Here is a 12089-nt window from a genome sequence, read left to right on the forward strand (position 1 = left end):
ACAGAGCCAATGTATGGGAAACATCCCCGAGAATATATGTCATCACATTTACTATTCAAATTAGCATCAACTGGTCAAATATTTATTCAGGTAGTAACTTACTCAACATTTCTATCTTGACATCCCCCAGTACAACTTAATACAATGCCCCAATCCCCATAGGACAGGACAATACTCTCTCTCGCTCTCGTTCTCTCTTCCTTAAGAATAGTGAGATGTGACCAACAGAGTCTGGAATCTTAAATTACTGATAATGGTGATCTCTCATTTAGCCAACACTTTTTTCCCCTCCCCAGACAGGATCTCACTCCGTGGCCCAGGTTGGAGTGCACTGGTGCAATCACGGCTCACTGCAGCCTCAACCTCTTGGGCTCAAGCCATCCTCCCGCCTCAGCCTCCTGAGTAGCTGGGACTACAGGCATGCACTACCGTGACTGGCTACTTTATTTATTTATTTGTACAGACAGGGTCTCCCCATGTTGCTCGGGCTGGTCTCAAATTCTGGGCTCAAGCAATCCTCCCACCTTGGCCTCCCGAAGTGCTGGGATTACACGTGTGAGCCACCACACCCAGCTGCCAACACCACTTTCGATTTTGGGATACACTGGGTGTACAGTGATCAGAAGCTTACCTACCCCATGTTGCATTAAAAAAAGTATGAATTTAAAAATTCCAAGAATAAACTACCCTACCAAAAACTCTGGCAGTGCTGATAAACACCACATTTCTGAGAGTGATATGTCTTGGTCCTTCTGGTCTCATAGAGTGTATAGTCCTGAGAAAAAATAAACCTGGACTCGTGGTAAAAGATTCGAATAATTAACTGCTTTGCTCATGGGTGTAACTGGCAAGTCATTTTCTTTACTACAATACTAAAGGCTGCACTTTCATTTTACACACAGTCCAGCGGTTCAACTCCAACATCTGGGACTAATTGAGTCGTACACAGGAAGGTCACTGAAGAGGTTCTGCGGAGACGCAGTCAGCCCGTATGCACGTCACCACTCGGCTCCTAGCTCAGGTGCAGACCGACGGCGACCGCTTGCTCCACTTTGCTCTGTGACAGCAGACCAGATAAGGCATGTCGCAGATACATGCTGAAAGCAGGGTTGCCTGTACACAAAACTGTACTCACGCTGTGATAACACGCAAAAGGTCACACGCTGGAAGAGCCTTCCTCAACAAACAATAGACTAACCGGCCAGAGGTGGAGAAAGCCTCTCAGAGTCCCACTATCTTTGTTTTTATTGCTCCTATTTACTTACATGATACCTTTTTAGTAGAATGACTAGTTTTCTAAACAGAACCTGTGATGACAGGCCCACATTTCTTCCCCAACCCCCACCTCCAAAGCCACTCCATTCAAAGAACTGCTGGCGAGGTGCTGGGGAGAGCCAATCTGTCGTGGAGGGGAGGTGTTCCTACTCCTCCAGATCCTTCTGCAGACAGGAAGGTGTCTGCATTTGGTGGAGTCCAAGAGTGCGGTGAGGACACAGTGGCAAAGTAATAATGCCATTCCTTGAGGCTGCGCCGGGCTGGTAGAGACATGTGAGGAAGTAACGTGTCCTGGGGGGATTTCAGGGTAATTTAATCAGCAGCACTTCAGCACAGCAGAAGGCAAGGGCAGGGAAATAATGAAGTCAGCACTCAGCTACCAGGAGCTCCTCTGTTCAACCTAAGGGGGAGATGTGACCCCAGAGCAGGGCGGCTCACACTTCCATCCAGGTAATTCTGTGTGGTGGGGGCTGTCCCAGGCACTGCACGATGTTGGGCACCATCCCTGGCCTCCCTCCACCAGTGCCCACAGTACTGCCCTCCTCCCCAGCTGTGACAAAAATGTCTCCAGACGTTGCCAAGTGTTCCCTGGGGAGTAAAATGGCCCCTGGTTGAGCCCCACTGCCCTAGGTGAACTGGAAAAGTTGGTTTGTGAATATGTGAGCTTACTTGTTTCTAACACAGGGCTGAAAAACAAGAGAAGGGGACAAAGGCTGCTTTCATTTAAAAATGTACTGTTGTAATCAGTGAGAAAAAGAAACAACATTGGCTAAGTCACGAATAGGCTTTTCACCATATGTACATGATACATAGCCAATCAAAACAAGGAATGGGGCTCATTCTACTAGAAATTAAATACATTCAAACAAGAACATTGAGATCCATTAGCAAAATGTTTAAAAATGTTATCACAGGGTTATCAGGGGTATGACAAAAATGGACACTCCCATACACACTAGGTGAATATATTGGTGAAAATAGTTCAGATAAACACACAACCATGTATGTAAAAGTATTTATCATCAATGCATTATTTGTAGTAGCAAAAACAACAAGCAGCCTTAGAAACCAGTTAATGTCCTCAGCAGGGAATTAATATTATTGTATATCCATGAAATTGACACCATGTGGCCACACAAATGCATTACATAGGCCTCTATGTAACATAGGATATTCATTTGAGAATTGTTTTTCAAGAGGACAAAGTGCTTTCATTTTTGCCTAGAAAATGGGGGAAGACAAAAATGGGTGGTGCGTATCTCTAGGTTGTGGGATTTTAGGTTATCCCAAGTTTCATCCTTACGTGCTTCTGAATTATCTGAAATATCGTATCTTTAGCACGAGTTCTTTTAAAAAATAGTAACAATAGTAACAAAAGCTCTGTAATTCCTACCCTAACCCCAGGAGCCCACCCACCCCATCTGAGCCGACCCCTTACTGTCCCTGACATTGCTCCCCATTGACTTGCAGACATTGACTTTTTGCCAAGCTTCAGGCCTTGCTCACACCGACACTTCACAGCGACCCTGAGAGACAGATGCTATGACCCCATTTCACAGATGAAGGGCCTGAGACGCAGAGGAGGAAGACTGCCTCAGGCCATGCCGCTAGTAAGAAGTGGTAGTTCCCAACTCTAGAGTCCCAAAAGAATTCTGTCCTACCCGTGAAAAGTACATCCAATAAGCAGTACCTTGCTACATTTACAATTTATCTGCAGATCCCAAGGATGGGAGAAGCTGCACTCAGAAACTTGCAAATTGTGCAACTGTTCCCCACGATTCCCTTGGGGCCAACGCCAGCTGAGGCATCTCCAGGAGGCCCCAGTTGGGCTTGGGGACATGCTGAGAGGTGACAGCACTGCTCTCAAGTCCTATCTTCTGCTTCTGCAAAAGCTGTGGAGCTCACCCATCAATAGCAGATCCAGGCGGGCGCACTGGCTCACACCTGTAATCCCAGCACTTTGGGAGGCTGAGGCGGGCAGATCATCTGAGGTCAGGAGTCTGTGACCAGCCTGGCTAACATGGTGAAACCCCGTCTACTAAAAATACAAAAACTTAGCTGGGTGTGGTGGTGCATGTCTGCGATCCCAGCTACTCAGGAGGGTGAGGCAGGAGAATTGCTTGAACCCAGGAGGCGGAGGTTGTAGTGAGCCGAGATCACGCCATTGCACTCCAGCCTGAGTGACACAGCGAGACTCCATCTCAAAACAAACAAACTAAAAAACAGCTCTAGCACTGGCAGGTCCCAGGCCCTGCGGAAGGTGTTTCCCTCCCTCCTTTGTCCTTGCCTGTCTCAGAGCCCTTTTCAGAGTCTCTTGTATGTTTCTTTCCCTGTTAGGACCAATCTTTACAACTTCAGCAAGCGCAGCAAATAAGATGCAGAACTGGGGGAGATGTGCTGTATGACTCAATTCCCTTGAGCCTAAAACACTCACTTATTAATAACATTTTTTTCTTTTTTTTGAGATAGTTTCATGACTACAGGTGCATGCCCCCATACCCGGCTAATTTTTGTAATTTTAGTAGAGACGGGATTTCACCGTGTCAGTCAGGCTGGTCTGAACTCCTGCTTTCAGGTGATCCACCCGCCTTGGCCTCCCGAAGTGCTGGGATTTACAGGCGTGAGCCACCGCGCCCCACCAATAAAGTTTTTTCTGAAGGTGTTTTCATCCCTTTTGTGATCTTCTAAACTCCCAACGTGTACCACACGCTTTGTTGGGCTCCAGGCAAACAAAACTTAGACAAAGTCCCTGATTCTAGAAACCCTCGGTCGAGGGAACCACAAACAAACCAGAGTGGAGGGCAGGCAGGGGTCCTAGGCTGGGAGCTGGGAGCCTGGAGCCCGTGCCAGGTGCTCTGCAGCCCGGCTTCATTATGGAGGCTCAAGCACTGTGAATTTCCAAAAACCGTGAACACACCCCTAGCTGACTGAAGTACAAAAAACATATCCCACAGCCACATGAAAATGACCTTTGGATCCTCCACCTAATTTGGGTGTTTAGGCCGCCTTGCCCCCTTTTGGCCTGGACAATTGAAATGTATCTGCTCTCAGGGGAGACGCCCACCGTGTCAGGGCTGGAGCTGGCAAGAGACTGAGAAGAGGACTAGATCTAGAGTCAGAGATGGAGTTCTTGTTTGGCATCGGTCACTAAATCTCAGTGGGGACCCAGGAAGTCACTCCACCTCTCGTATTTCCTCATCCACAAAGTGGAAATACAAGCAAGCTTAAGTCTCCATTGTAAGGTTGGAGTTCCTGTTTGTGAAAGCACTGGAAATGTAAAATGCGCTCTTCAAGTACAAAGTCAGAGAGGATCCGTAAATAGGCACAGACTGCCCTTTGGTATAAACTGTTCACATTAAATCTACGTACGTTATGTTGCTCAAGAGTTAAAATAAGCTCAAAGGAGAGGCGGATACCAATGTCAACCGGGGGAAGACCGACACTGAAATTCCAAACTGAGTTAGCAAAAACAATAGATGGATGAGACATGCAGACATGCCACGATCCGTCACATCAGAGTTCGATGTAGTCCTGCTGCAAACACATGGAATCGGGTAAGTCCAATGCCAACGGAATAGATTTCTTGGGATCTAATATTTTTAAAATTGCCTGACCAGCTTACCCTCTAGGAAAACTTACTTAAGGGAGGCAAATAACTTTGGGAGATGAGTATAAGAGGTAACAGGAGGAAGTTAAGGAAGAACGCCACTACACACTGCAGGAATGTACTGGAAGGCAAACATGGCCCAAAGAAAAAGCTCCACTGAAAAAAACGTTGAATACTGACCATAGAACTAGCACCTTGCTCCCAGGTCAATAATATGAACCAAAAAAATGACAAAGACCTTGCTCAATCCTGAGGTTCGTGAAGGAATATGGGAGAGTTGTGTGTTCATGTGACTCCTGAAACCAAAGAGCAGTACTATTCAAAGGGCATGTCTTCATCTTACGATCACATATTCTAGACCCTGAGCCGCAGAGTCTGCGTTACAGTAGGAAAAATGGGGAGTGTTTCATGCCTGTGGATTCAGGACACACCAGCAACCTACATGTGTGGCATTCTCTGAGTCATAAAGACCATTCTCATCTCCCACTGAGGGCAGGTGGAAGACTCTTCTCGCAGTGCTCTGAGAGGAAGTTGGGCTTCTTCTTCTTCTTTATAAATCATAGGGAAACCAAACATTTGTGCCTGTTACATCCCCAAAGCTGAAGGCAATAAAGAATAAACACATACAGCAAGCTGCAAGGTACGTGTTTAGGAATTGCCTCAACACTGGGTTTCTATTGACAGAACAGGGGAGGAGGTTGCCTCTGACCTTCCTGAGGCTCCCACTGAACCCTGGCTGAGTAGCCCACAGTTAATTTTAAGTGGCAAAAGAAATGAGAACAAATTCCTCCAGGAAGAGAAATTAGATTTCTGCTAAAACAGTGCTCTCCATAGGGTATATGAGCACATTCAACTGCCACTGGAAAAGAACCTGAGGGCAGGCACACAGCGCCCACTGCTAGAAATTTTACAATTAGATTAGAATGGAAGAGTGTCTGAGTTTTCAGATAATTTTACACGTCAGGATATGGCTAACAGGTCATGTTCAGGGCCTATGCTTGATACTGTCGAAATACAAACAAAAATAACTGCCTAGAGAGAATATCCACGTCCTAAAAGAGAAAATGTTTTATCTGGGAGGAAGAATGATTTAACTCCTGAAACTCGAGAACACAGAACAACAACAAAAACAATTTCCTTAAACATATTCAACTAGAATGGCAAGGCATTTTCCCACATAAAACATTAGAATTTTCCCATTACTCTAAAGGAATCCAATAAATAATTTTACAGTGAAAGGGCCTGGATCAAAACGGAAAGTGACACCGGCCCCCGACGAACACAAGTCACAGGTCCCTGTGCAGGTCCCAGGGCTGAGTCATCCAAGAACTCCAGCAAAACCGCGAGCCCGGCCTCCGGTTTCCTCTTTCCCGAATGGGACTGGCTGGAGGGTCCAAGCTGCTTTACAGAAGAGTTCCATCTGGTAAGCCCGGGCGGTGAGCAAAGCCAACGATGACAACACGAGAAGTGGTCAAAGCCAAGGTTTCCTCACGCTGCCTTTGTCTTCTTCCCGCAGCCTGGCCCGATGGCTGAAGCTGGGCCCCAGGAGGCGAGTTCTTCGGCAGGGCCTCCTCACCCAGGCTGGAGCAAGTCCGCCGCGCCCGTCCACCCAGGCTGGAGCAAGTCCGACGCGCCCCTCATGCGGGGAAGAGCTCGGGCGGGCTTTCTCCATAGCAATACTTTGCTATAGGGTCCCGGTAGGTGTTCTCATGCTGCACGCTCTGTTGGCAAAAGGAAGATAAGAGCGCGGTGAGAGTGAGCACAGCTTCACACACCTCCCTCTAGGAAGAGTGAGAGTGGATCGGGACTGTCAGACTCTCCCTGCAGGAGGCTGGCCGAGTCCATCTCCAAATGTCACTAAAGGCTCCAAGGCACTTTCTGGAACAAACAAGAATGCTCAGCCCAGAACGCCAGCGCAGAGCATGAACACGGACATAACATCACTGTGGCACTGTTTCTTTTTGTGTACACCAGTGAGTAACTTCGCTGTGACCTGGTGACTCAAGACAACTACTTTTTCTCCAATTACTGGGAATAGTCTAAGATCCGATGGGCGTTCTGCACCTGATCCTGTGCTTCATTCAGTTCCCGGTAAGGCACGCTGCGGAGACACTAAGGAGATGCACTTTAAATCGCTTTCATGAAGTTTATGTACCTAAAAATTTGGTGCATGAGCCAATTCCTACAATACCATGCAAGCCTCATTTGGCTAAGCAAATTGGAAGTGTGATTTAAAGCAGACAATCATTCCTGATGGCTAATTTTTCAGCAATTTGTTTTCATACAAGCAACTTGAGTTTTTGGCTAGTCTAGAATTCATTAATTAGTCCAAGACCAATGCTAAGCAACAAACTTGTAAATATTCATCCAATTTAACAGACATATAACCAAATCTTCTCTTTCTCGGGATACTTTTATCAAAACAAATCAAATGGCAATTGGGAAATCTTTTTATGGTAAAAAGACCAAGTCCAAAAGTATAGTAGCTTCACTGAAGACTAGAAATAATTCCTGGGTTTTATCAGTGAAGGAAAGAAAATACTTCGCCTTTTCTAGCGTTTCTCAGAATGAGAGAGAATCTGAATCAAAATGAGTCATGTGTTCAGCCTTCCTCCTCATTTCCTTTAAAGCTCATTCAAGTGGAAAGCTCTTCAAGCAAAACAAGACCATCAGGAATTTCTTAATGTTTTCAAATGCTCATTATAATCCCTGAAACATTTACCCAATGATACTGAATGCTCGCAGAACAAACCAGAGACATGAGAAGGGGCATAAAATCAAAAGGTGGACTACAGAAATCTGGCAAAGGGTACAAGAGCTTTGGAGAATGACAAATGAGTCCGTTATCTCAGACGAAGCCAGTAAAATCTTAGAGACACCATGAATAGAAGCCAGAAGAAGTGTGCTTGTATAATAAACATGTCTGGTGATTTTACAAAGAGAGCTACGACAACTGCCCAACCACAATAGCTGAGAGCCGAGGAGACAGTGATGAAAAGGCAAAAGACTTTCAAACGCTTTCGGCAGCAGGTGCAATAATATTTAATGCCCAAAGAGCGAAGCATTTAATGACGGCACGCTAATATGTATTGAGAGCCTGACAGCCTACAGATTTATTCATGTATTTTTAAACATTCACCTGCCTCATCCCCTTGAATCCTAAAATAAACAACGACTCCATCCCAGAACAAATTGCTACTTACTCTAAACAAGTGGTTACTGGAAAGCCTTAGTCATATTTCAAAGACGAGAGGAGGACCTTCTCTTAGGAGCTGGACTATTAGGACGCCACCAGACTTAAAAATAATTTTAAGCTTCCACTTAAGGAGCAAATGTACCAACCACATAGAAGAGATGCAAGTTAATTAGACCTTGATTTAATAAAAATGCTTCACCTCCCCTAACTTGTATAAATCTCACATTGACATTTTAAATACCATCATCACACCAAACAAAGCGTGACATAGCTTCATTTGAGTCTCTTCTCTTCTCCATTACCACCCCACCAAAAGGATCTCAGTGTGTATTTTCTAGTTTCCTTCTAACCGATCAGCTGCCATCCCACAGCTAGAGACATCACAGCTTCTGACCTGGGATGAGGTCCTGCATTTGGCCAGGCACAACTCAAAGTGATCTTCGACTGCCATGAAGAGGTTCTGGAATGCCACAGCTGCCCGGTTGAGGAAGCGCTCCAGGAGAAGTTGCTATGGAAACAAAAGTTAGTGCCTGTAATAAATTACCTAAGCCAGCAGAAGGTGACCTTGCCTATCTCTCCTAAACTAAGAGAATGCTGATACAGGGATGGGGAGGGGGTAAAGAGAAGGAGAAAAGAAGGGAGGGGAAGGGACACACACATGCATACACGTGCATGCCAAAGCACCCTGGGTATCTTATTCATTAGATATGTGATTAGCAATACAATGGTCCATTCTGCAAAAGAACCATTCAAGCAACTGGGAACCACCTCCTTTCACGTTAGATAAAAGCTACTGTGCAGCAATTTCTGACACCTACAAACTTCCTGAGTTTTATTTTCAGAAGAGCCTCACATCAAGAGTCTAATGCTCATCATAAAACAAAGGCCAAAAGAAAACCGGAGTCGCAGAACCAGGAGCGACTCCCCATACCTTGTTGGGCTGCAGGCAGCAGGAGACACAGTACTCATAGGCGCTGCAGCAGCCGTTGGGCCAGCAGCCATCACAGCAGTACTGCTTCGTGCTAGGGACGTTGACGTTACAGCAGCCATTTACCAGCAAATCCTTCCTCTCACAAACGTAGCCTGAAAGTCAGAGACCAACCTTAGCATAAAACCAGCAGCCTTGCCACCTCCTTACCAGGGATGACCATGAAGCAGCAGTGAAAGTATAGAGACAGAAGCTGGAGTCTGGGGCATCATCCCAAGCACCGAAGAGCTGGAAACTGGACATAATGTGAGTTGGACTTGCTTTCCCCATGCAGTCATTGACAGGAAGCAGGCACTCTCCTGTTATCGCCAGGCTACACGTCGGAACCTACCTACACCTACTGTTTAGTCTGCTGGCACATGTTTGATTTCATCACCAGGTCAAGCTATAGCTACATTCTCCTGTTCTAACCTATGCAAGCCAACATCTCATCTGTGCATGAAGAAAAATGTCATTCTTTTCTAAACAAAAAGTTCAAAACAGAAAAAAAACCAAGGCACTGATTCACAAAAGTGAGATCCTTCTAGATTGAACAAACAAAGCACTCTTTACAAATATCTTTCAGACGCTCACTGCTTACTGAGTAATTTGGAGGATTATAAAAATAGAAATATTCACATCTAACTCTTATAAACTGATTTGTACGTGTACACGCCAGGGACTCAATCACCCCTCGGCCTTCGGGAATGCAGTTGCCTAATACTCAAGAAAGAAAAAAGCCTCCTAATCCCCTCCTTCAACTTTTTATAAATCCCATCATCTATATACACATGCCCCCTCCAACCCAGCCCATTCATGCCCAACTTTAGAGAAAAAAAAAATCTCCTTACAAAAGCTAATGTATTGTTCAGAGCTGCTAAACAGAGATTTCTCTACATCCTTCTGGGAATGGGACAGAAAAATGTAAGGATAAGTCCATAAGGGCCACCAATGGCCCTGAGGAAACTCCCCGGTGCACACATGAGCTCCCAGGTGCACGTTCAGGCCCACAGGTGCAGAGCAGCTGCTCCCCGCATCGCTGCATTGCAAATGCCCAGCTTCTTCATCCTCAGAGAAGGAGACTTGCTGAAGTATATATAAGGTTGTTTTCAGAAACTACTTTAGAAAACAAAGTCTGTTCAAAAACAGGAGGCACCAGTAGAACAATGGTAATGAAGAAACTAAAAGGGCCCTCACTTAAGACTTGAGCAAATGAGGCCTATAGAGAACCAGGTTCCACATACTTGGGAATCGGTGCCTTTTGTTGTAGTTGTTGTTTATGTTATTCTGTCTTCTAAATTAAGAGAGGATGATTCTAACGCTATAGTAAATGTTTCTTGGGATTCTTCCTATTTCTACTCATTTTCTTTACAGGGACTAGAAACCAACACAAAATGTAAATAAGTTAGTTAGCATTTTCCTCAAAATTCTGCTCAAAATAATAAACATACAGCAACTCTATATAATGTGACTTAAACTCTGCCAGTTGAAATTCTCTTTCTGCCCTTTACTTTTCATCTTGTAAGTGTAAGCATCTCAGGCATCCTTTTTTCCCCCCACTGCCAACTTATAGTATTCGGCCTTGAAATGCAGCTCTTTCTTTTTTTTTTTTTTTTTTTTTTTTTTTTTTTTTTGAGACGGAGTCTCGCTCTGTCGCCCAGGCTGGAGTGCAGTGGCGCGATCTTGGCTCACTGCAAGCTCCGCCTCCCGGGTTCACGCCATTCTCCTGCCTCAGCCTCCCGAGTAGCTGGGACTACAGGCGCCCACAACCGCGCCCGGCTAATTTTTTGTATTTTTAGTAGAGACGGGGTTTCACCGTGGTCTCGATCTCCTGACCTTGTGATCCGCCCGCCTCGGCCTCCCAAAGTGCTGGGATTACAGGCTTGAGCCACCGCGCCCGGCCGAAATGCAGCTCTTTCTAAAGCTTGCTGAAAGCAAGCTCATCAAGAACTCTCACCTTGCATCAGACATCTACTCACTCAAATGTTATCTCCAACAAGGAGTCCTGTAAGATCACAACCTCATACTGTGTTGCTATTGCCTTGAAAATTAACTTCCAGCCTATTAAAAGTTTGTAAATGCAAATGATCTTATTTAATAATGTGTTACCCTGGCAATATTCACAGCAGCATCTGTTTGCTAAGAGGCGTAAGTTCTTACATGCTTTCTTTACTAAACTACTTACTTCACCCATATTCATGGAGAAAAATAAAACCTGTAGCTCTTGGATTTTTATTGATTGATTGATTCCTTCATTTCTGGACTCAAGGAGTCCAAGAGTCTGTCTCACCTAAATTAATCGAAAGAATATTCTTTCACTAGCTAAGATAAAAGATGACAAACTGCGCTCACAACCCAGCGCTAAAACATTAGAGTGAGTGTGTAAGATTTCATGTGTTCTCACTGAGTGTCACACATCCTGTAAGAAGCTCTGAACTCCAAGTCAATGTCTGCCTACTGACTATGTCATCTTGTGGAAGTCACTTCCTTTTGCTAAACTTCACTCTGCTTGTTAAAAAACAAAACCCACATTATTTTCAGTATGATTTGCTTTTTCAAAGTGATCTTAAAAACATAGCTTGTCACTGGCATCACTGCTGAGTTGGGAATGCATTCTGGTACAAAACACTCTAACCTGAGGTGGGCAGTTTTCTTCCAGCTCCTTTCTTTATTTTCAAATAATCTCATCTCTGGTTTGGAGACTTTGAGATCTTTTTAAAGTGTTCTTATTTTGCAAGGAACGCAACCCCCGCTTTTTTAAGCAATAATGCACTGTGTTTTTTTCTTAATTTTTTTTTAGACAGGGCCTCACTCTGTCACCCAGGCTGCAGTGCCGTGGTGTAATCACAGCTCACTGCAGCCTTGACCTCCCCAGGCTCAGATGATCCTCCCACCTCAGCCTCCCGAGTAGCTGGGACTTGGGAGGCTGAGGTGTGCCACCTGCAGTGTGCCACCACATCCAGCTAATTTTTTATTTTTTATAGAGACAGTTTTGTTATGCTGCCCTGGCTGGTCTTGAACTCCTGGGCTTGAGTGCTCCTCCT

At 45.2% G+C, this 12089-nt stretch overlaps 1 protein-coding gene across 3 annotated transcripts in view; it reads right to left on the minus strand.

Annotated features, from left to right (window-relative positions):
• Positions 1-1989: 1989 nt before the first annotated feature.
• The window catches only part of SPRING1 (SREBF pathway regulator in golgi 1), a 465726-nt gene continuing 455626 nt past the window's right edge, over positions 1990-12089 (minus strand). The window contains exons 4-6 of one of the 3 annotated variants that reach the window (XM_050748180.1): positions 9010-9161; positions 8473-8586; positions 1990-6603 (exon numbers count right to left, since the gene is read on the minus strand). In XM_050748180.1, coding sequence (XP_050604137.1) covers positions 6520-6603; positions 8473-8586; positions 9010-9161 — 350 coding nt within the window. In that variant the 3' untranslated portion in view covers positions 1990-6519. The other 2 variants (XM_050748179.1, XM_050748181.1) reach the window with 2 other exon arrangements.

This window comes from Macaca thibetana, chromosome 11 (genome assembly GCF_024542745.1).
Source record: "Macaca thibetana thibetana isolate TM-01 chromosome 11, ASM2454274v1, whole genome shotgun sequence".
NCBI lineage: Eukaryota > Metazoa > Chordata > Mammalia > Primates > Cercopithecidae > Macaca > Macaca thibetana.